We start from the raw sequence: 25,673 nt of genomic DNA, 5'->3' as shown, positions 1-25,673 counted from the left end.
CAGTCAAATAATTGTGGACTACGGAAAATTACCAGAGGAGGTTGGACACGCATCATCATGACGCCTTCAGTCATGTGATAATTATAAACCTTTATAGAATTCCTTTGAGGTCAAAGGTGAGAATGTAAAAGCTTATCAGTGCAAGTAAGAGCTAGAGAACGCTAAAGAGAAACAGATTAATGGTGCTCTGACCTCCTCTGCTCATATAGATCATAATTATGTTAAACAAAAATTGGAAAAGTGTCAAAAAAATCTAAATACTAGTCTAGATCCATCTTGGAATATTTTCAGCAGTGTAGGGAAGGTGAGAGGGCGGTGGGAATGCTCCTAGACCACTTCTGGCTACTTGCAGTGTCTCTGTACAGCCTACAAAACAGTGGAGCATCGTGGTGCCTAATGGTGCCTAATCGGCCATTTTAATTAGATTCTTATGAGCGCACGTGATAAAACCTGATGGTGGATGACGCGCGTCCAACCTCCTCTGGAAAATTACTGACTTAGGGAAAAACGTGGGTTCAAGTCGCTATAGAAACCTAAACAAAATGGCCGCTGCTGCTGTTCTTCAGCCATCCTCTAACTTAGATATGAGTTCTTTACCCTCTACTTCAGATATGTCTCAAGCCAGGCAAAGACGGAGAAGATCGACTAGAAAAACTGAGGGATCCGCCAAGCCTAAAAGACAATCAGTACAACTTCTTGGAGAGACCCATTTGAGCCTTGACCTAACTACTGCAGTGAAACCGCAGGTCCCTGGTGGTGTCCCAGTCAATAACGTGTCACCTTTTGTGCCTGAGAGTACTGCCGAAAGCATTGATAATGTTCTAACAGGTATATGAGTTTTGTAGCTATCAGCCCTATCCTTCGTACCGTAGTGTAGTGAAACAATATTTCCAACTGTAGATACAGCCTCACAACTGACTGAAACAGCCAGGCAAAGAAGACGAACTAGACTAAGGAAACAGACGGCTCAAAAATCAGAATTTGCCGATGGAAAGTCTCTCAGACCTCAATCTGCAGGTTTTAGAGCCCTACCAGAATTGGAGGACAGTACTACTAGAGTCACCAACCTATTGCAGGAGAATCTTAAGTCAGAAGACAATAGTGTGCCAGCCAGTACTAAAGTGAGAGGGGAAGTCCCTCAAATAACAACGATCACAACTGAGCATACGGAGCACATTGCTGCAGCAGATGAACAGAGCGAGAATCCTCCATTACCAGGTGTGAAAAGTGCATACATTGACCAGATGTGGTAATACAAATCTTGATTTTGTGAGCATGAGGCATAATTATGACTGTAACATCTTCGTCTTTTTTTTCTACATTTGATCTCTTACACTTTGTAGATCGCCCCCTGCCAGAGTTAGTTCCAGTGGACACTGGTTCTGTTGGGTCACATGACAGAGAGCTCAGTGCTGACATACTGGGAGTGACTATTCATGAAACGGACCACCTCAAAGCTAGCGTCAAGATATCACATCCATGTGTGAGAGTCACTATTGTGGACGCCTCTTTAGACAGTCGTGGTGATCTATTGAAGAAATCCCAGCCTGACAGATGTGTTACCTCATTTTATGAGAGGGGAAACCCTGATGTGGATTACATTTTACCTGTTTTGACCCAACCGTACAAATGTACAGACAACAGGTAAACGGTGTTTTAATGGTGTGAAAATTAATATCATGTAGTGTAAAGAAATAACATGATTGTGTAATCTCTTTTGACAGTGAGAGTCTCCAGCCTACCTGGGAGGAAACAATTGTCTTTAACGAGCGACTGACCAATTTCACAGATAATGAGAATGTCGTCATTTTCTTTGAACTTCTAGACTTTTCGACTTTCAGCTCCAAAAACACGAGCAGACAGAGAACAGTAGCTAACAGTGAGCAGACCCCGTGGTACCATATTGCATGGGGCTTCTTGAGACCGGCTGGGAAGATCAGCAAGAGCATGATGGGTCAGAGGAGTAGAGTCCAGCTGTACAAATTCCCCAAACGAAGGTTCAAGTCCTCAACAGAGAGCAAAGAAGTAAGAATTTGTATACCCCTGTAGCGCGACATTTTCGAGGCACTTAATTTTCGCTGCAATCCGCCACAAACATAGCTACATGTAACAGCAAACGCTTAATATACCGTATACACACAAACATGACTAGCTCCGGTGTCTAATTGACCAGGTCAACCAAATACTTTTAAGCAGACAAGCAGTAAATCTCACCTTCGCTTGAATGTCTACTTGAGCGTTTGCAGCAATCAACAATTCCACTGCCCTCACATGACCATTCTGTAGCACACATTTTCTAAGAAATTATGTTTAAAGGAAATTCCTCAAAAATTTTGTGCTACATGTATCTATACGGTTTCAAAAAGGATTATTTCCTGTAGCTTACACATTCCAAAATTTGATTATTAAAAAAAAAAACCTTTTTTTTCAGGTCTTTGATTTGTGGCTGAGGCACTATCGCACACATTATCCCAGTACCCTGTATGTCACAGTAAAGGCACTGCCTTGTGAGAGTGAAGAGGAGCTAGCACAGACTCTACTGGGAAGATCCTTGGATCCTACACTGGCTGAAGTAGGCACTCATACTTTCGAGCAGTTAGTGCAAAAGCAGCTAAGTGCCAAGAGGTAGGTTCCCAGGTCTTTGTTATGTGCCAAATGGTAGTCGTTGTCATAATTTTTATACCAAGTTTAATCTCTGTAACACAAAGTTTGAAGAATTGTTTTCCATCATTTACATAGTGTGTCCAGTCTGGCTGCCCTGCCCTATGCACTGCTCTCAGAGACCACTCGTCTACCTGGACAGCTCTGTCACCCACCTACCTCACACTTGGCCACTCTCCACCCTACTAAGAACGGTTGCTCGTCACTAAAATTCTCTCACTCTGGCCGACTCTTAGCAGCTGGGTGTGCCGACAACAATGACCTCTATCCTGTGATCATCTATGAGGTGAGATCTACTTTCATACAGCATTGTATTCTAGAGGTGCTACATGTATAGGTACACCACATTGTGCGTTGCGTTACTGCGGGTGACTCGACAATTCATTTTGTGCACTCCAATTAAAAAATCCAACAAGCTTGGTGAAAGCAATCTGACTCATCACCCCCAATTCCACGGACTCCACTAGGCCAGATATTTTCCTTTGTTTGCTGAGAAGCTACTACTAAATAGCTATAATAAACATGTACATTGTACATGTATGTCACTGGAGTCTGTGCATATGTAGGTCAGATGTGTTTTATCTTCAGGTGCCTTCATTCCAACCCCTGTTGGTGACAGAAGGACATAAAGGTATTGTATACGATATGTGCTGGAACACCAGTGACAGTCACCTCGCCACTGCCTCAGCAGACGGCCTAGTCAAGTAAGAAGTACCTATAATTATATCCACCATACTCATACGTTTATTGAACAGGTGTGTATGTACAATTTTATAAAATACTCCGTTTGTGTATACATAGGCTATGGTCGATGAGCAGTTCCTCTCCTGAGCCAGTGTTCATCCTGCCCCATCCTTGCTATGTCTACTCCGTATGCTTTGCCAGTGAGGGTCTTGTCTTCACTGGTGCATACGACGGCAACATCAGACTATGGGTTCTTCCCCCAGCACCACCCACCTCTCCTCAGGTTTGTACACAGAGTAATTTCTTCTACTAGCATTCTTTTTCGATGATACAACTTTATTATGCCTCGAGGCATAGCCACACGAGCGATACGGTAAAGCTGACTGTGTGTGTGTGTGTATTTGTGTATTTATTCCAGATGTAACTGCTCAACGGTTGCAATGCGACGAAAACTAACAGCTCTATAGGCTTCTAGCCATTTTGATTTGATTCGTGGATTAGCAAACTAAAGCTTTTTTTCTTGCTAGTTTGACTCACAGTGAAGGCTGTTGCAGTTTCTTCAGAATTTTTCATAGCATCATCTGTTCGCACAAAGTTTCTATTTAACTTATGAGTTACCCTTGCACTAAAGCGCTAGCTTTTGTTAGCTACAAGAGTCAGAAAAGAGCTGTTAAAGCAGCTAGCTATAGTAGCCATTTTGTGAACTTGACCTCTTTGCAGACACACCCCTTATTCCTGTGTATGTAATGCGCATGCGCGCTCATCCCCACATGTGAGATAATCCAGATCCTGGCAGAAGTCTAGGCATATTAGGGGACTGGGCGTTTAATTGCGAACGGTGAGTTTTCATTCGAATATACGCCCATCCGGTGCCTCAAATCAAGGTTTAAACTTTGCTCTATGACAATTCTTCATTAGTATTTTAATGCATAGTATGAACATTTCATTGACAACAACAATGTAATGCATGAGTATGATTAAAGCATGACAAGAGAATGAATATGAAGAAGTGGACTCTGACTCTATTTGTTACTTATTGATGTCAGATGTTAGCAGAAACTTCCCGAAGGATAGTAGGTCATACTCCTACAGAGCAGCTATCAGGTACTTTGTTTTAGAAAACCAAGGCAAGGTAACCTGCAAAATTAGCCTGTATGATAACTTTCTTGGACTTTGTGTTTTCCTTTCTCAGCATAATATAGGACTACTTGTTTCCCTGCATATACATCTTCAAGGGAAAACTGATCCATACAGAGAAAGTTGTATGTCTGATTTTGGTCCAGCAAGGAGTATAGTCTTAAAGCTTACTAGCTGCTACCTAAAACTCCCTTTCTTCACTAAAATTAGTAGTTAACATGTGGCATTCAGCAACTGCGCATGCTCAACTCTTTATTCTGGGTGGGCTTATAATTGAGTGAAAATACCCTCGTGCAAGAACTTTGAAGCAAAAGAGGGGATGGGCGTTTATTCAAGAAGGGCTTATTTTCGCGAGGGTACGGTACATACACAAGTCTTTTCTTTTCAGTTATATAGTACATGTATATACACTTTCTGCTTGTTATAGATAATACTGTCTTTGCTTAATTCTCTCTTACTATTCTTACAGACTACAGACTTAGATATGCCTTTGATAAAGGTTTGCTCCCACTGTTTAACTACAGGCCATGCATGTATTTGCTTCTATCCTTGAAGATTATTCAATTCATCAAGCCATCAGATAGTCTTCTGTTTCCATTAAGCTCTTCTCCTGTATTGACTTGTGGAATTAAATTCATTCGTTGTCAGTAATTGCAATCAACATTACATACAACATAAGAATGTAACATTATAATTATACAAAGCAAACTGTAATTCCACCTCTTCTATTAGTTTTTGAGCGAAAACAAAATAATTATGACGAGAGGCATTAGCACAGCGCAGCTTGCAGCACTCGTTAGTATGGAGTGCAGTATGAGGCAATGTGTGCTTGTTATGAGTGCTATTAATCTCTTTTTGCACAAGTAACTATACTATTGATGTCTAATCATGTATGATGAAGTTCTCTGCAGTTTTATTAACATTTTTAGCTGCGGCCGTTATTCGAAAACAATCCGTTGTCATTGACAGCGTGCAATTACTTAACAGGTAACTGCATGCTGTCAATGCAATGACAACGTGCAATTACTGGACCGGATGTGATACAGGATTAATTGCTGTACACTCTCCAGTCACTAATAGCACATCATACGATTAATAGTATGGCTAAGAGTGCAATATAGGATTAATAGCACAAGCAATGGCAAGGATACTAATTGCACGAGGCGTAGCCGAGTGCTATTAACCTTGCGAGTGCTTGTTATGAGTGCTATTAATCCCTTATTGCATGAGTAGCCATACTATTAATTGTTAATCGTCTGTGATGCAGACATTTTTAGCTGCAGTTCCAGTAAAAAAATTAGCCGCGGCCGTTATTCGAACGTGCGGTCGTCAAGGCAGTAATCGCACGTCGTTAATGACGATGTGCAATTACTGATACGCGATTCATCACTGTACAAATCACAGTGAATAATAGGACAACATGCGATTATAATTATTATGATAATGAAAGCACCACAGGTGCTGATACCTCGGTGGAGATGCCAAAGCTACATAACATAAAGCTACTAATAGCTTTTATACACATGACATGATGAACAATTAATTTTGCTACATGGAAACTGAAAGAGTGGGTAATGATCGACTATGATTGTTGTTAAAAACGATCGATGCCAAAGTTCAAGTCTAGCTGCATTAGCAGAGCCGTAAACAAGTTTGGCTACGTGCTCTTCTGAAAAGGCTGCAATGGCATTTCAAGTAAGCAAAACTAGGCATAACTCGAGAACGAAGCATTATTTTGCAAATCCACGAATTAAAATCTAAGTAAACATGACTAGAAGCCTATACAAACTCTTACTTGCACTTCATTGATCCTTGAGCAGCTGTAGCAGTCTACACAGACACACAGACAAACAAACACACTACCGTATACCTCGCTTGCGCATGCGCACCGAGGCATAATTATGAGTCCAGGACAGTGTCACACAATCACTCATGTGCAGCAACTTATCACTGCTGCTCATATAAATTCAAGTTCCGTATAGCGGGTAATTTTCGTGGGGTAAAAAATTCGTTTACCTGGAAAATGGTGGTTGCGTGAGTAAAAATTTTGTTTAGTTTCATTGCCTGCACTGCATTCATACGTTCCGGTAAGCCACGCCTACGTTAAAATTTCATGGAGGTCAGCTTGCCCACGAAAATAACGAATTTTTTACCCCACGAAAATTACCCGCTATTATGGTAGTCAAATAACAGTGACAAGAAGATAACCTAACACAAATAGAAAGTGGTTATAACAAGAACATCAGTTTGGGTCACAAGTAATAGCCTTAGGCATACAACTATAACCAACTCAAAAGGATCATTTCTGACGAACACAAAAATGTCCTAACACAATTCAAATAGCTTGCAAGATACTACATGTATGTATGTGTCTACTGCATGACTCTCATTCATACTTTTCCATAAGATGAATTAGAGTCAACAGCTGACAGTTGTTTTTCCCTGAAACACGAGTAGGGCGGTTTTTTACGTATACCTTATTGTTACTATTATAAACGGGTACTAATTTTAGCGAATTTGTAGTTAACGCTAAATTAAGTACACGCTTAATAATAAAACGCATCTTAAAAAAAGTATGAACTCATTATAAAAAATGTTTCTTTCTTTGTATGATGTAATGTACTTTTGAGAGTATGCTAAGCAAGTTAGTCCTGTATCTGACTCCAAACTTTCCATATACAACCTTAAAACCTTAAAACTCATACTTGCATATCTTTTGAATATTTTGTGCTGCTACAAATCCGTCAAAATTAGTACCCTAAAAACCAGAGAAGAATCTGAAAACGCCAAAATTACTTACTACCCGTCAACTATTTTCTCTGAACACCTTTTGTATAATTATTCATTGACAGGAAATGCAAAATACTTAAACTTCTACATTCAATATTACTAGTAACAATTATTAACAATAATTATTAACATGCAGTTGCTTCTATCCTTGAAGATCGTTCATCAAGCCATCAGACAGGCTTCTGTTTCCATTAAGCTCCTCTCCTATAATGACTTATTGACTGTGTGGAATTTACTCATTGTCAACAATTGCAATCAACAATGTAAACCTCTTCTATAACACTCAAATAGTTTTTTGAGCGAAAGAAAAACATGGCAAGAGGCATTAGCATAGCGCAGCTTGCAGCACTCATTTTGGCGGTAATCACCTCCCATAACATGTGGTTAGACGAAAGTGAATCCGCAACACTATGCATAGTAATCCCCTCATATGCTCCTGCACATACATGCAGTGTTTTTGTTGAAAGTGAATGGCATGCAGTTTATATGTTTATGACCAGTGATTAACTTGTTTGCATTAATTCACTTATTATCTCTCAGTATTGCATATTTTATTGACAAACTTATACCTGTCACAATTGGCCTGATGATTATGCATATACCATTTTGCACTGTTTGTAACAGATCCATTACTATAAAGTAAACTTGATAGATAACCCATTGAAAGTACACATACATGTATACCGTAATACCTTGATTTAAGGCGACCCTCCAAATATGCGACACCCTAGAGCTTCAGCAATTTTCTTACCTATAAAAATAGCGATAGCTGCATTGACAATTATTTTTTAATGTCGCGTTCTAAATAGAGGTAAATGTAGCCAATCCCTAGCCTCGATTGTAGCCCACTGGAAAATCAGTGTAGCCTGAAATCGAGACAAATAGAGACTCTGTAGAGTTAACTCTAATTAGATGCGACCCTCTAAATATGCGACACCAGGACTTCAATATAATTTTTTCAACCTCCAAAAGAAGCGACCTCTGGTTTCGTAATTATTAAAAAGTGTCGCTTTAAATCGAAGTATTACGATACATGTTCAATGCATATCAATAATGGTAATTGTTACGTACACATGCATGTGCTAATAATAATGTCTGCCTGGTTCAAGTTCTTGTGATGATAGGTATTGATGATAGGTAACGGTCGTAGACCTCTTCGATTATATGTTGAGGCACAAAACCATCGTCTCTCACTCTTCTTTTGTACCAGCGAGCCAGGAGGCAGTGAGAAATAAATCCAGTAAAAGCCAGTGCAGTTAGAAGTGATGTAGTTATGATAGAGTTATGTTCATGCCAGCAACTGTTGCAATGTTTTTGTGGCCCTCCTATCAATTCACGTATCAATTCACTTAATAGGATGCTAAGGGTTGTTGAAAGAAATACTAGAAAGTTTACGTATCCCGTTAGTAGTCCACGCATGCTGTATGGGGACTGAGCACATACAAACTCAATCATATTGGTAAGTAGGAACACCCAGATAGATCCGTTGAGAACATTCAACAGGATGATTGTTATGAAATGTGGATATGCAAGATCAACTGGTGATATGATAGATATCGCAAGGTAGCCTGAGCTTGTTAGCAATGTAAAGAAACCAGCAATTCCAAAGCCTTTGAGAGTACTGTGTGCTAGTACAGAGTTGTGTAGTAATGGATAGAGAGAAAATTCATAGGAAACTATTGTTACAATTGCACTCCACCATGAGCTGTAGCTAAAACTGTATATGAGTGTCGAATAGCATGAGCTTATGTTGGAGCTGTTGGGTATTGGCATCATCTTCATATTGTCGTACATAGATCCTGTCCAGCTTAGTGATGTTAAGAACATAGGAATGCATATAACTAAAATTTTTAAGAAAGTTTTCACGTCTTCAACTTGTTCTGCAGTGAACGGTCCACCGTACCTTGACTTGCCCAGGTCCATTCTTGAAGGGATGTCTTCCTCCCAGTATGTGAGAGCACTGCGATTGAGGGGAGCCTTGTGTTGCTTAGCAAATTTTAGAACTTGGTAAATAGTTTTCAGGGATTGAGGACAATTGGGCTCAATAGTTAGCCATTTCGGAGCGAGAATAAACAATGAACAACAGACAATGGTCATACATAGTGGTGGGAAAATGCTGAATATATTTTTGTTAGCTGTGCAATTATACATTAGTGAAGATACTGTGTCAGCAATCCAAGCACCTAAACCTATAGAAAAAACAAACCAGGCGATAAAACTGCTGATATTAGAAGAAGACGCATCCGGCATTTGATCTAGCCCCAGCTGTAAAGCTGCCACAAAGCATGCTGTAGCACCGATCGCTACAACTATAAACATTGTACCTGCAACAATAGCATTAAGCAACTCTAACTCAGGACCAAGAATAGGAGTGATAAAGACAAAAAATGTAGACGCAAGTATAGCCGCAAAAAATAGGACAATAGAACCGAATTTGAAGACCTTGTAATTTCCATATTTTGCATCGGCCATCCAGCCTAGAAATGGTATGCAGGCATAAAACGGTGCTGGTAAAATAATTGCCACATAATTGTATCTTGGTAATATCTTGTTGATTCTAGTACCAAGCACTACTTGGCACCCCCAAATAGTAGCACTGATCAGTGTTGTCCATATTAATACCAGAAGTGCTCCTTTAGAATAGAAACGTCTCACTCTGTACTTGCAGCATCTTTGCTGAGCCATGAAGTACTTAGTTCTATGCTGTTAGTTTGCTAATGCAAGCTCAACATTCTTGCTTACAATGATTGAACCTATTTTGCATTGTGATGGGTGTAACCTGAAACTGAAAGGCCTTCCCTATGTATCACTATGACTATTGACAGATTTGCTTTGTGTGACTACAATTTTAAAAATATCTCCTGCTAACAGGCAGCATGCAGGTATAGTAATAAGAACACTCTCCTACACAGGTCCTCCACTTAGAACATTACAAACAAGGAAATGTGATCTAGACGATAGCAAGAGTATATGATAGAGAAGAGAGTATCGAACGTAGGCATACTGTACATCAGATGTATGCGGAGAGTAACGTGACTCTCTGTATCTGTCACAAGCTTGGAATTTGCACACTGACCAATCCAAGCGTGGGTGGTGTAATCTACTTTCTTGATAGATTACATCACCCACGCTTGGATTGGCAATACTATGCATAGTAAGACGCTCCATCCCCTCATATGCTCCTGGCATTACCTATAGCGTGAACTTTTGTGAGGTGCACATTTTTCGAGGGCAGAGCAGCTAACAACTCCATGCAACGGTATTTCACATGCAAAGTTATTGGTGGGTGTGGTTTTCCTGGTATTGAACCGCGAATATTAGGAATCCACGAAAATTTCTGCTAAGGAGCGTGAAAATTTACACCCGCGATTATTTCCCGCTCTACGGTATTGAATAATGCAGTGTGTAGGAAGACGGTAGCCTCAGATAGTCGAACAGTTCCTCAATCCCAGGCCGATCTCTTCAAAATCTTTCGTAGCATCATCTGTTCGCACAAAGTTTCTATTCAAGCTAGCCTTTCCTATATAAAGCACTAGCTTTTAGTTAGCTGCAAGAGTCAGAAAAGAGCTGCAAAGCTGTACAGTGGAACCTCCATTAACGACCACCTCCGAATAGCAACCACACGCTATATAAGGGCCAAGAGCTCAGGTCCGGATTGAAACTACAATGACTTCAATGTAAAGCAACCTCTCAAAAGCGACCACCTCTCTACTCCGTACAACGAGCAGCTTTCTAGTCCCCAACTAGCTTTAGCAATGGAAAATAACCTCCCAGAACGGACAGCCACACCCAGAATTAGCAGAAAATTATTGCTGAGATAGCATTATTTTGCACAATCGTGAAAACCTGGCTGTAGCTTGTCTCTACAGCCTTTTCAAAGCTTGTATGAGCTAAAGAAGCAGTTAGCAAAGCCCCAAGATTCATTTGCAGCAAGAAATGACTCGTAGAAAATACATAGCTGGAAATCGAAACCTCCCAAGGAAGACCACCTCTCTATAACGGCCAAAAGGCTGGTCCCCAATGGTGTCCGTTTTATGGAGGTTCCACTGTACTGCCAGAGTGAAGCAGCCATTGCGATCTTTAATCAATTGGCTATTGCGGTTACGTCCATTTTTTGCGCATGCACATTCAATCCCATGTGTGTGATATCCTGATTGAGACAGAATACTTTCCATGAGGTCCTGGTATATAGATGGGCGTGGCCCACCTCCCAATAGGGACGGGTTTCAAGCCTATTAAGCATTCGTTCTGCTGCAGAAAATCATGCAGCACCAATCATATGTGACAGGGCCTAGGAAAACAACCCTTATGGAGCAAACTAATAATGTTCAGTACACTATAAAGTAAAATATTTAGAGCTATTTTAGGATTTTGGTTTTCTTTCATAAGAAGTAACTTCAATATCTCCTCTAACTAAAAAAAAATTTTTATCCGAAAATTTTTTTTTGTATAGCCGTTACAAGGCAGCCATTGAATTTTTTCATGCTGTTCTTGTATGTGGATAGAACTTCGAACATTAGTTTCTCAAAACGGTAGGTCAATACTGCCCCCCTTTCACCCGAAAATATTTTGGGGTAGGAAGGTGCAAAGTGAGTGATATTGTAATCAATTTGAAGCTTAAGCACTGCTTTATTTAATTAAGCAATAAAATACAATTAATTAGTTTGCTCCATAAGGGTTGTTTTCCTAGGCCCTGTCACAATTATTATTGTGAGCCCTTTATGTGTAATGTATTTTTGGCTTTCCAGCCCCTCCCCTTCTCTGCAGCTCTGCATAGAGCCACGGCCAATATTAACGATTTCATAGTTTAATACCGTATAGCGGGTATATTTCGAGGGTATAAATTTTTGCGGATGGACTATTACAAAGGATTTCACGGATTTTATTTTCGTGGTCTGAGTTCCAGCCTTTTGGCGCATGCGCACATCAACATGCAGTGTACCTCCACACCGTTAGCCTCGAATCCAGGCCTAGCCTATAATTGTCGATAGGTGTGGTCAATATAATGCTGAACACACCTACTATTCAATAAAGATATAAATTTTCGTGGGTATAAATTTTCGCGGTAGAGGCTCAATCCGCGAAAACCGCGAACATTTATACCCTCAAAATATACCCGCTATACGGTAGTATGCAATGCAGATAACGTAAGCTTGAAACCCGTCCCCTACCATGTAGATACACAACTCTTTCAAAAAACTTCAAATTCTACATTGTAGATCCATAATTATGCTGTTGTATCCTTGAAGATCATTCATCAAGCCATCGGATAGACTTTTGAGCTCCTCCCTATAATGACCGTGTGGAATTCATTGACAATAATAACGTTAAATAACGTAACATTTTTCAAAGCAAACTACATGTATAATTATCTCTTCTAATAGTTTTTGAGTGAAAGCAAAACATGGCGAGAGGCATTAGCATAGCGCAGCTTGTATCACTCGTTTGATAGGAAATAATTATATTTCTGCATGATAATAATTGCCATAACATAAAAGTTGTTATGTTTTCACTATAGTTGCTGTGTGAGCTTCGAGGGCACACTGGTCTGGTGAACTGCTTGGTGTGTAGGGAGGGATCACTGTATGCTGGGGACAGTCAAGGGGAGGTGGGTGTGTGGAAGGAAGAGCAGGGGGAGTGGCATCTCATCAGGAGAATCAGTGTTGTCAAGGTAAGAGAGTACATGTACATCACTTTTAAGTTTAGTACCAGATAGCATCGCCGATATCTTATCTATACAATGTATAATATAGAGTATAATGGACAAATTTGGCGATTTGGCGAATAATTTAAGGCAGTGGATGCCAAATTAAAATACACCGATTCTATTCAAATGGCTTATTCGTCAATTATTACTTATGGTGAGCCTTTTGTTTCACAATGGCGATACAAAATACCATGTGTTGGTGTCCCAAAAAAATCAACTCGATTTTATCGACTTTATCTGGTAGGGATCGACTCGATGTGTTATATTAACTCGACTTCATCTGGTAAGGATCGACTCAATGTGTTTTATCAACTCGATTCCAGGTCGCTGGGAGAAAAGGCGAGTTTCGAGGGCGAATTGATATCGAGGCTATCTATGGCTTGCAACAAAGGCGCTAGGCTCAGACAAGGCACTGAGACTCTTGAGGCCACAGGCACGCCTACAGCAGATCAGAGTAGCTGACCTTCCAGGCACGCCTGCAGAAGGTCACAGCAGCTTACTTGTGCTGTGTCACAGTAATTAAATCACTAAAGGCTTGTCTACTTGAGTTCATGAAACATAGCAAGTAGCTGCTGTGTGATCTCAGGCTCAGAAGGTCACCATCTGAGCTACTCTGAGCTGCTGTAGGCGTGCCTGTGGCCTCAAGAGTCTCAGTGCCTTGTCTGAGCCTAGCGCCTTCGTTGCATGCTAGAGTTCGAGTCAGCCATATCAGGCCGCCCTCGAAACTCGCCTTTTCCCCCAGCGACCTGGAATCGAGTCGATCCTTACCCCAGAAGCAGTCGATAAATCGAGTTGATAAAACAATCCTTACCAGATGAAGTCGATAAAATCTAGTTAATAAAACACATAGAGTCGATCCCTACCAGATGAAGTCGATAAAATCGAGTTGATAAAACACATCGAGTCGATTTATCCTTCCAGTTTGGGACACCAACACATGGTATTTTGTATCGCCATTTTGAAACAAAAGGCTCACCATAATTTTATTAACTCGCCAAATTTTCTCGTTGTACAGTACAATATACGTTACAATTATTTTTGTATCCATTAGGATTCCATATCCTCAAGCATAAACGTGTTTCTTTACACAGGGATGTGCATTAACATCGATGAGCCTTCATCCAAATGGGCGCAAACTCCTCCTACACACTGTCAAAGGATCAATTGTTCTCTTGGATCTTAGAATGTGAGTAGTTTTTGTTTTTGTTGTTGCCTCAGCCTGGATATGACACACGTTTTTAGCCGTATAGCCTTTAGTACCTTGCGCAAGCGAGGTATACGGTAGTGTGTTTGTGTGTGTGTGTGTGTGTGTCTGTCAGTCAGCCAGTCTGTTTGTCTGTCTAGAGTGCTACAGCTGCGTAAGGATCAATAAAGAGCTGGCTTCTAGTTTCAAATTGCAAAATTGCAAAATAATGCTTCGTTCTCGAGTTATACCTGGTTTTGCTTACTTGGAATGCCATTGCAGCCTTTTCAGAATAGTGCGTAGCAAAACTTGTCCATGGAGAGCTGCAAGAGTGAGGAAAGAGCTGCACAAAGCTGCACTACTTGAGAGCTACGGACTTTGAACTTCTGGTGTCCTTCTTAGCAACCTTTTTGCACCATAGTATTCCCTGCATGCAAATGTAAAACGTATTCAATTGTAGACTAGGGCATACGTATACATATACGCAGGCGCCTCGCGGGAAGCTCTGATTTTTGTTTTATGTTTGATAATAATAGCTAAATGAAAAGTGAAGAAAATAACTGTAGGATCAGACATGCAGTCGACTTGTCCTGTTGGAAGTGTGATGTGTAGTGTTAGGTCAGATCCCATCTAGTATCAGATCCACGTTTGTTGTGAGCTTATAAAACATTATTATTATACATTGTTCTCTCTGTACAGTAGGAACTACACTAAAATAAAAACGTCATGTCAGGCATGACACTAGCTGTTTCAGTATAAATCTACTTTGTGATACCTCTAATATAATGACCTTTGCTGATCTGCTTGCTGTCGCCTAGCTCTGGCTCTTCTGTCTCTCCCTTGTGTTTGATGCACAGACATCAGCTATATAGAGACAGCTAGCCTATGTGATCTGAGCAGAGAAAGTTGCACTGGCTCAGTTGCAGAGCTAGAGTTGTACGAGGTGGCCACGCCCATCTAGGCAAGTGCATCGTTTGCTTCTTTATTGCCTTATAGCGCCCCCGGGGGGAGCCCAACCCACATCTGTGACAGACATATAATTATATACGTGGGCCAGAATCAGGTAGCAAGATTATTCACCTCGCTTCCCGCTCGGCAATTATTATAGTACAGTGCATGTTAACATTGTATCACGTTGTCAAGGTAACAAGGGTGTAATAATAATGTCATACAGTCCCCTCCGTGCTAAAGCATGATTTGGTTAGGGGTCGTCATGATATAAAACATGATAATTAGTCCTAGTGTTTTGAAATATACAAGCAACTCACCCTTGGTGCTTGTGCTTGTATACCATATAGCGGGTATATTTCGAGGGTATAAATTTTCGCGGATGTGCCTTTAGAAAGATTTTCGCGGATTTAATTTTTGTGGAATAGCGCCTTTTTTGCAGCGTGCATGCATGGAATATTAAATTCGCGGTTCATGCCTAATCCACGAAAACCACGAACATTTATACCCTCGAAATATACCCTCTATACGGTATTAATTTTTATAAAACACTTCTTCTCATGCTATATCTATTTAGCGTGTTTACCAAGGCATCAGCACCTGCGATGCTTTTCATTTTTATTGTAACCTATAAACTGATTTCACTTCCCAGAGAGCGTGTGTCCTGTGAGTACAGTGGGTTCACAATCACTCAATCTCAGCGCTGCTCCAGCCTCATCTCTCCGTGTGGGAGTTTGGTGTTTGCTGCTGGGGCACCTGGAGAGCTGCACGTCTGGAATTCTGATACTGGTCAGCATACCTGTTTGGTCATGCATACAGTATGATGAACCTCTCTTTAACAGAAGTTGGTGCAGGGGGTTTTGTCCGTTATTCGAAGGTGTCCTTTATTGGGAGGTTTACCATAATTATGAAGTTGCTTTACCCCAAATGTAAAAAATGGCTTTAAGTACACAACTATGATATACATTATTATCCAGGAGTACATGAAGCAACTACTTTACACATCATATAAATTCGTTATTGTCTCACTACGTCGCAAACATAGCTCGTTTGCAGGCTCTCCTTTTTCTGTTCTTTGTCACAATAGTTCAATAAGATACAAAGAACAAAGAAAAAAGAAAGATACAAAGAAAAGGAGAGCCTACCTTGCTAAGTCGCGTGACGGTAGACAAGTGGTAGACAAGTGAAAATGAACGTGGGCAATCACTAGCTAGGCAGAGTCTGACAGAGCAAAAAACCTACAGCATGCCTACGCATTGCAAACTCTCACATAAAAACTGTTAGCTTCATAGATAGTACGCCAGAATCAAGTGTGGAGACATCGTAGATGAGGGCTGACCTAGTAAAGACTAGATCTAGATCTAAATTTAGCTCAGTTTTTCCTGAGTTCAGAACAGACCCACTTGACAAGTAGATATAATATTATTATTACGGCAGTAGTCAGTCTACTCTAGTATAATTCCTCTACTGACTAAAGGTCTCACGAAGGAGCACTGTTCATAAAATTATACACTGCTGTACAGATTATGTTCCTGGTAAATGCGCTCCAAGCATTGTGTGGGAGGACAGTTATTGAGGTTTTCTCTCGCCCACGCTTATTAAAATTTAGCTACATCAGTGGGGATCACACGACTTAGCAAGGCAGGCTCTCCTTTTTCTTTGTCGCTTCCTTCTTTCTTTCTTTGTTCCTCCAATTTTCCTCTTCTTAATTCTTATTGTGACAAATAACAGAAAAAGGAGGGCCTGCGAAGGAGGCTATCACAAACACTAGTAATAATGTAAACTGTGTGGTTTGACATGACCATATATGGCCAAGGCAGGCAGGCAACTTCTACCCATGTGCTTGCGCAATACATGTAATTAACCACACTGTTTTGAGTGGGTTGCCACTTGAGATGTGGGCGTTTTACAGAGTCAGACAACAACACGTTTGTATGGGCTGTATAGCAGTTGCTTACTCCCCTTCGTGCACTCCTGACCAAAACGTATGACTGAATCAGTATGGTATAGCGCGAAATTTCGAGTCACTTAAAGTTTGTGGAATGGTCTCTAAAAGCATTTCGTAAATCAACATTATAAAACTGCACATGACTGAATCTGATGCATAGCAAGGCAGGCTCTCCTTTTTCTTTGTCTCTTCCTTCTTTCTTTTTTTGTTCTTCCAATTTGACAAAAACAGAAAAAGGAGAGCCTGCGAAGGAGGCTACTGCATGCATACATGACAAGAAAGACTATCCGATTATCCGACACCTTGGTTCCATAGGCAGGCCGGATAACCGATAGATAAACCATGCCTTAATCCACCCACTTAAAACAGTAGTGCCACGTGGTTGTCTGCGCATGCGCAGTAGGTAAGCGCAGGCCTGCTGCAATGCGCACATTTAAGGGACACGCCCATTTTCTAAATTGCCAAGCTAGACATGCTAGATATGGAGATTCTACTGTACTTATAATAGGTGACTAGTCAGTACCTAATAGCAGAAGTGCATTCCTGCTAATAGGTCTCACAGAAAATACAAAACTGACATTACACCGAATAAATACCTTATCATGTATCCCGGCACTTCAAAAGTCAAGCCTTTGAGCCAAAATTTTATAAAAAGAGGGTAGATTGCTCTTAAGCCTTCTTAGAGCATGTCGTTGTCATTATAATTGTACATGTTGTATTTACAGAGCTTTTTATTTGCAGGAAAGCTGTGTTTTTCTTACAACCAAGAGCAGCTTCCTTTAAAGTCTACAGTGTCTGCAGTGGCCTTCCATCCCAGCGAGCAAATGGCAGTTTTCTCTGCATATGGACCTCATGAATCTATTGTTGTCCTAGTGCAGAAGGTTGACCATTCAGAAATCCCTGCTGAAAGCACACGGAATCGAGAGAAACAGGTAAAGTCTGCTGTTTCAAAAGATATAAAAACTTCGTTAAAAGCTTCAGTCAAGTTTAGTGAAATTGCTAGAACACTGAACAACATTACTGCTTTCACTACTTCTTCATAATAATTATTTTTGTATTCATTAATATCCAAGTGAAAATAACATTCAAAATAATTACCGGTGTCCAAAAAGGTAACAATAGTATATATACGGGTATATGATAGTATATATACATGAAAAATATCTGTATGTACTGGCCTCTCTATAATTGTAATACATGTAATTATATGTAACTGCCAAGATAAGCATAAAGAGGAAAGAGTTTAAGAGGAAGAAGCGACACTTTTTTGAATGCAAGACTTGATGAAATCCTTCTTGGTGGTCAGATCAACCCCAGGGAACTTTTCGAAAACTTGCTTGCAAACGGAGTTGTTTGTGACTGACGACAGGTCTGCTCCTTTCAGTAAACCTGTCACTGCCTGCTTCAGCTCATCATCCTGCACAGGGTGGACATTCCATACTATGTGTACAGTGTCTCACTGCAATATAATATTATGACTTGTGTGTCTACGTATATGTATACAGTGGAACCCCTGAAGACGGCCAGGCACCCAGACGTACCCAAGTGCCAGTACAAAAAACTCTCAACAACCTAGGCCCAAACTTGTTCCTCAAGAAGTAGGGGTTCCTGTACCTAATTTACTACCAGTATGTATATACATACGTACAGTGGGAGCAGTGATTTCATCGTCTTCATCGTTTTCATTCGGATCATCCTACAGTAGAGACACAAAACATAATAAATAGACTAAACATGAATATTTCAAATATTCTCACGTCCTCATTCTCATCAAAGGACACATTGCCATCTTCATCATCACTACTCTCTGTGCGCTTTGCCTTTTTGCTCCCACTAGAGGTTTTGGAAGGTTTCCGCGAACCAGATGAGGACTTCTTGCGTTCTGTAAGTGAGGTAACAAAAGTGCTGTTTAATAATCATTGTAGCCACTAGAGGTGTACGTCAAGCCTTGGGTTCTTTGAGAGAGCATTGCTAGACACCTAAGTATGATACATACACCAGTGCATCAGAGCATGATGATTGCCTCACTTTTAGCTGTAGGGGCCTTTCCAGTGTCCGTTGGCTCGAGTAGAAAGTCCAGTATCCTTTCAATCAGCTCCTCCTTGGAACCCGTGCGATGAAGCCCCAGTATGTCCAAAAATTCACCCAAACCATTTTTCTGTAATCTGCAGCAAAGTAAAGTTATTAGGTAAAATGTTATTACACTGTAAGAGAAATCTCATTATTAATTACTATAATTATGTTGAAGGTGTATTTCTCACTTTCCAAGTGACGCCTTCTTCTTTTTGTACTGATCACTCTCCTTATGAAATGTGAATCCACTAAACTCGCGAAGATTTTTCTTTATCTCAAGTTTCTGCAAAAAGCACATTGATGAACATAATCTCTACCATAATTATAGCTGTGAACAATAGAGGGCCTAACAGTAAACACAGATAATTACATTTCCGGGTCTGTCCAGACAAAGCTTGTGGAGTGGCTTTAGATCTACAGCACTGTGCCGGGTTATGTATTGCTCAGCTGAAAGAAGAAAAAAACCAAATGTTCATCACCCATTGCATCACAGTACCACATACTGTAAGGGATGTCGCCTAGCTTTGTCCCTTTCCCACCATCATACTTGGCCACTGCTTTGGCCTCATGCTCGATTGAGAAGCTCTCGACTGTCTTTCTCTGACGCTTCCCTTGAATCACCAAAGGCTGATCATAGAGACCACCTTCACCACCCATACCCTGCAATTCAAATGTTAGCCAGGTGTACGTGTCAGCTCATCAATGTGATAATCATAATTTAATTATAGATGATAAAAGATTGCTTGCTTGTTTTGGGGATAATTATAGATGATAAAAGATTGCTTGCTTGTTTTGGGAATATTGTCACAAGGTTTAATTAACTGCTTACCTTGCTATCTGTTGCAGCAGCCATTCCCACGCACAGTGTCTAGTTCAGCAAAAACTTTAGCACTTTCAAATATAATTATAGAAGAACAGCACACCCCACACACAAAACCAGCTTGACTAGAATTATAAACGGGACTTTCCCTTGTATTTCCCCAGATCTAGCGGTGACATCATAATTATATCTCTAATATAAAATCCAGCTCGCATGCTTTGAACAAAAACTTCACTTTGAAAGAACTTCACCTTCTAGTGCTTCTACTAACTGACCAGTGTCTTAAGGTTAGCGGGTTAGCTGTGTACTAGGTAGGTGCAGCACACGCTACCCCTACTGTAAGTACACTCGAACTCTACATGTTGCATGTTTAAAATTCAGTTCACTTGCTAAGCTAGATCTACACTATATACTATTAATTGTTCTGGCTATAAAGCGCTAGTGCATTCATATCAGTTCTGTTTCAACTTCCCCAGGTGACTACACTGAGGTAAATGCCCAGTAGATGGCCCTAGCTCTGACTAGCAGTCATACAAAAAGAAAGCTACGAGAACATGGGAGGGGAACAGAGCTCTGCTAGATACTCGCCCTGTGGCCTCCGGTCAAAAAACCATGAGCAAGTAAGTGCTGCATTACCTCTAACGGTAGTGTGTTTGCACTATCTTCACCAGTAATATTATTAGTGTTGTGCATACATAGCACATGTGAAACGGTGTTTGGTTGTTTGGTTGCCCTCTAACAGTAGTGTTTGTGCGTTTTCTGGTACCAGTAATTAGTGTCGTGCATGCATGGCACATGTGAAATGTTGTTTGGTTGTTTAGTTACCCTCTACCAAGTAGTGTTGTGCATTTTACTGTACCATGTACCAGTAATTAGTGTCGTGCATGCATAGCACATGTGAACTGTTGTTTGGCTACCAGTTAGACTAAGCATGTCTGTACAGATAATTATGTTATAACTATGAACAGCAGGTTGCATTGTTTGTTAGTTTGCTGGAAGCCAGCACTTGATTAGTACACAAGACATAGTTATTGTTTCACTCAGCTTGCGTTTTCAACAATAATTTCCACTACCACAGACACACACACACATATTTAGTGGGAGCGTTTCATTACACCATTCATGATTGACACTGTTCTTGTCTTAGAAAATCTATGAAAGGGCAACAAAAGCACTGTTTTGGCACTTGCTTGTTGGCAGACATTAGTAAACCACAGTGTCCATAGCCAATAGATAAATGCCCACAGATGTGCAAGCAGCATAATTTAGTCTTTCTGTTCGTAACTATTGGTTGACTGCTAATCTCTTGTTATCCGTAGACCCCTGAACCTTGTGATGTCATAGCCATTGTTAAGAGCTGCAGAAAAGACAAGTTTCGAGGGTTGATTCAAGCCTTGGTCTACAGTGATGGAAACGTTAACACTACTGGGGAGCATGGCATGACAGCCCTTCACTATGCAGTACTGGTGAGTAGTCATTTTTAGTGTGCAGGTGATAGAGTACGTGGTTCGTTAATTTGTAACCTTGTAGAATCAGGTAATAAAACCGTGGGATCGAGTTCTGTGTTTCTTTTGGGGCGTGTTGAAGTTACGTCTGATTGTTTACTGTGGCCCACTATCATTTATGCGGATCAGTTACTGTGATGAATAGTGTAGGTTAGTGTATTAGCTGAGTGCAGGTGTGTCACTTGGCTTTGTCTAGGTATTTTTTTTGTACACAGTGATAGTGGTTAGCCTAACTAGCCGCGGACAGATTTCATTGTACAGATGCTCACAAATGGTTGTTTGTATGTGAATTTAAGTGGCCGCTGACCACCAAGTGGTGTGCTAGCTGTAACAGAATCCATAGGAGCTCAGAATAGAGTGGCCTGTTGAGGTGACCAGTAATTGAAATGGGTAGTGGAGGTATTGTTACCTGCACCAATGTGGTTTAATGCCCTATGGCTTATTTCCTAAGCTTGAGGAAACTGTAAGAATACTTACAGTTAGCAAACAAAGCAGCACTACAAGTTCTTTGTAAATCAGGGCTTTAATGGTGTATCCGGCTAGCAGTACTGTAGTTTTGTATTTTTACATGACATTGTACCTTTGCTTATACTCATTGTTTAAGGATGGTGAACCCAGAATTACATCATAGAAAGACCGTCAGTGTTCACGTGCCTATTAACGAAGTCCCTATAACATATTTAGAACCCATGCTGTAATTGGCCTGCCGTAGGGTTTCCCAATGGCTTGGCTTCGGGTGACCGTTTGTGGCTGCATGGTGTGTACACTTAGGAATCTGTAAAGTACCAGTGTTGCTATGGATGATAAAGCAACTGTTGATAGCTTTTTAAGCTCATTTGCCAATCGTTTGTTATGCAACTTGAGAACAGCTGAATGGACATGTTGAAAAATACACTTCTCAAAGAATAACTGTGTGTATTGAATGTTGTATGAATTAGGGAATTACGTGTTTGGTATTTGGGTACTATTGTTCTGTTTATACGGACAACTATTAAGTAATTTCTTGCAATAATGATTGGTGTAATTATAAGCGTAACTGATTTCTCATGTATTTTTATTGCTACAGTGTATTACCTTATAGCGGGTAATTTTCATTGTACTTTTAAATATTTCGTATTTCGTATAGCTCAGGATAGTGACGTTGAACCTATTGCGGTAGAATAATTTTGTAGTTTTAATTGTCGTATGATGCTCTACAATACGAAATACACGAAATTTCCACCATACGAAATAACCCACTATACGGTATATTTATATAAATATACACTTCTCAAAAGAAAACTATAGTTTTCAGGTGTAATCTGATCCACTGTTACTGAGAGTGATTTACTCTATCATCATTCCTACTCTTAATCATTGTCTTTATTAACAATGATCGACAGTCTTTACATATAATTATGTTGTACCTACAGAATGAAGATGAACTTATTATCAAGACGCTTGTTGTGTTTGGTGCCCACTGTAATGCCAGGAATGACTTCAAACAGACACCTCTTGACATGGCCATTGAAAATAGAGTAAGCCCAATGTGCTTGTACATACATTTTGTATATACACACGTCACACGTGTAAACACACACCTTCAACTCACGCCCCCTTCCATACATGCACACCACAGAAAGACAATGTCGTTCCCTTACTGGTATCAGTCGGGTGTAAGCAAGGCTGTGTGGTAGAGAGTCCCTCATCCAGCTCCCTGTACTATGGCATCAGCCCTGAGGAAGAGGTGGACATCCCATGCAATGACTCCAACCCTGTGGATGACGGGCTCAAGAGAGCAAAGCATGTCCTCTCAGATCAGATTGAAGACCACATGAGAAGTCGTTTGATTGGCTCTACTTCAATCAGGCCTGACGAAGCCTACGTGTATCTTCTACAGCAGCGAGAACTTCAAATGTTCAAGTAAGGAATCAATTATGTTTACAAATTGAATGACTGTTATGTGAGCGTTGAACGTATGCCTTATATTTATACTTACACTTATACTGTATGACAACTTGGTGCAGAACTGACAATGGAGAGAGGTGTGCCACTCCGTTTGATCACGATGTAACCCCTCCTCCAATGGAGTTTGCATCTCAGGGAGGAGCCAGAATTTTGAGTCTAGACGGTGGAGGAATGAGAGGACTTATTCAACTTGAGATCCTTTTTGAGATAGAAAAGATGACCGGGAAACGAATTGTTGAGCTTTTTGATTGGATCATTGGCAACAGCATTGGTGGAATAATGGCTTTGGGTTTAGTCTATGCAGACATGACTATCCCTCAACTGAGGAGAATGTATTTCCGTCTCAAGGACAAGGTGTTTTCAAGCAAGAAGGGGTTTGGTGGCTACAACACTAAGGTTTTAGAGGAGCTCTTACAGGAAGTGTTGGGGACTGAACAGAGAATGTGTGACCGCAGGCACCCAAAGTAAGTCACTCCACTATTCCAAACATAATTATGCTCCTTGGTCACTCACTAGTCCACAACATAATTTATTTATGCTCCTTGTTAACCCGAGGCGCGTGGGCGGCCACGGGTTATAGTAGTCTGTCTGTTTGTCTGTTTGTTTATTTGTTTGTTTGTTTGTAACGAGTATATCTACTCACCTGGATGCCATAGCACTGCGTTTGCAGCATAGGTAGTCTTCACACAACAATATCTTGGTTTAAATAGTGGCAGATTTTGATGTTAAAGCTTCTTTGTCGAGTAAAAGCGAGCAAAAGCTAAGAAGCTAAAACTTGCCACGTGGCCTTGAGTCAAGGTACGGGATCACTTCAGCTGAAAATACGTAGTCAAGGCTTGATTATGTATTTTCAGCTGAAGTGATCCCGTACCAAGAACAATTGTCAAGAAAGTAGAATTGTGACTGGTTGTTGACTGACTCTGGACGTACTCCAGCCTGGAAGGAGCCATACTTCTCTTAGTCTAAGACTCCAGGCTTCTTTGCTGTGATCCCAGTCCATAGTGCATGTCTCATGCATGTACGTTGTTAGTTTAGTTTTATTGCTCTAGCGCATGCTAGTCATACATGCACTGCATTATCACTCTTCTGGTTTCTTTATTATCATGTCACCAGCCGAGGGTTGGCACTTTAGTGCTCTAGTTCTTTGAGTGTATTGTACTGGTTATACTTGTGCATTGATTGGTTTTGCGTTGTCACTGTATTTGCTCTCCTTTGCAGAGTGTTGATCACAGCTGTGGACAAGTCCAACACACCCATGAACATCCATTACTTCAACAACTGCTTTGATGATCAGTTTAGCACACGTAGGTTCCATAATAAGTATTGAAGCATGATAATAGTGAAAAACGTTCAGCCGCAAGTAATCATACATAAATTATGTGTATTCTTATAGATACCACTCAATACGTACATTTTTCATTGATAACAGAGCCAGTCTGGAAGGTAGCTCGGTATTCAAGTGCTGCTCCCCTCTACTTCAGTGAGCTGGACAACTACGTTGATGGTGGTGTAATGGCCAATAACCCTTGTGATGGAGGACTTGCCAAGATTCAGTCATTTTACCAGGCAAAGAACCAACGGATGCCCATATCCTGCATGGTGTCCGTGGGATCAGGACTTTTCCCTCCCAGCAGACTAGGAAAGATCAGCATCTTTGGGGGAGTCCAGAATCTATTCAGAATGCTTAGCGATGCTGTAAGTGACAGCTGTTCATTGTGCTCATATGACTTTAAAAAACTATCCCGTAGGGTATGAATGCATTTCTACCTTTTTTAATAATTATCTATGAATAATTGTATTTTTATGCAGCTCGGGCAATCTGAGGCAATTGCTGATCGATGTAAGACCAGCTGTGAGGCTCAGGGCATTCCCTTTTATCGATTCAGTCCTCCTCTGGACGAAAAAATTGAGCCAACAGAAACCGACTCTCGTAAACTTGTTGACATTATGATACTCTCAAGAATGTACATGCACGGCATGGAAGATTACAAATCAGACAGGTTATTACCCCTTTTGCTGCAAATAACTGGTACCGCATAGACTTCACTCACATTTGCAATCGACATTATTGTGTGTGTATTTTTTTGTTTCACATGACGTTGTATTAACGCACTCAGGTTATGATTTTGTTTGAATTTTGTGTTATATAATTCATCACGCATGTACATACCCTCCTTCCCTCTCATGATTTTTTAATCCATTTTTGATCTGTATAATACACTCACAATTACTGGCACAACAACTTAATATTACAATAATTTGAAAGTGAT

The 25,673-nt window shown here is 40.6% G+C and overlaps 3 protein-coding genes across 3 annotated transcripts; 2 read left to right on the top strand and 1 right to left on the bottom strand.

Moving 5' to 3' along the window:
* Window positions 1-33: 33 nt before the first annotated feature.
* On the top strand, window positions 34-18,152 carry LOC135331879 (jouberin-like). The gene is made up of 12 exons (XM_064527156.1): window positions 34-828; window positions 901-1,218; window positions 1,344-1,644; window positions 1,725-2,025; window positions 2,432-2,625; window positions 2,740-2,947; window positions 3,250-3,365; window positions 3,463-3,628; window positions 12,791-12,943; window positions 14,071-14,165; window positions 15,763-15,899; window positions 17,800-18,152. Exons 1-12 carry the CDS (start codon window positions 543-545, stop codon window positions 18,099-18,101), a joined length of 2,577 nt encoding a protein of 858 aa, XP_064383226.1. The 5' UTR covers window positions 34-542; the 3' UTR covers window positions 18,102-18,152.
* On the bottom strand, window positions 18,126-20,102 carry LOC135331946 (protein DEK-like). Its single transcript, XM_064527253.1, has 8 exons — window positions 19,961-20,102; window positions 19,635-19,791; window positions 19,502-19,578; window positions 19,320-19,414; window positions 19,087-19,223; window positions 18,816-18,940; window positions 18,707-18,754; window positions 18,126-18,475 (listed from the first exon to the last, which is right to left on the bottom strand). The coding sequence occupies exons 1-8, from the start codon at window positions 19,982-19,984 to the stop codon at window positions 18,302-18,304; spliced, it is 837 nt and encodes a 278-aa protein (XP_064383323.1). The 5' UTR covers window positions 19,985-20,102; the 3' UTR covers window positions 18,126-18,301.
* On the top strand, window positions 20,095-25,672 carry LOC135331900 (85/88 kDa calcium-independent phospholipase A2-like). The gene is made up of 9 exons (XM_064527186.1): window positions 20,095-20,238; window positions 20,428-20,571; window positions 21,271-21,417; window positions 22,869-22,973; window positions 23,075-23,358; window positions 23,463-23,867; window positions 24,622-24,707; window positions 24,833-25,098; window positions 25,213-25,672. The coding sequence occupies exons 2-9, from the start codon at window positions 20,506-20,508 to the stop codon at window positions 25,441-25,443; spliced, it is 1,590 nt and encodes a 529-aa protein (XP_064383256.1). The 5' UTR covers window positions 20,095-20,238; window positions 20,428-20,505; the 3' UTR covers window positions 25,444-25,672.
* Window position 25,673: the final 1 nt, after the last annotated feature.

This window comes from Halichondria panicea, chromosome 2, assembly GCF_963675165.1.
Source record: "Halichondria panicea chromosome 2, odHalPani1.1, whole genome shotgun sequence".
Lineage (NCBI taxonomy): Eukaryota > Metazoa > Porifera > Demospongiae > Suberitida > Halichondriidae > Halichondria > Halichondria panicea.
Note: the sequence above shows the minus strand (reverse complement) of the source record. Positions and strands in the feature narration are given on the sequence as shown.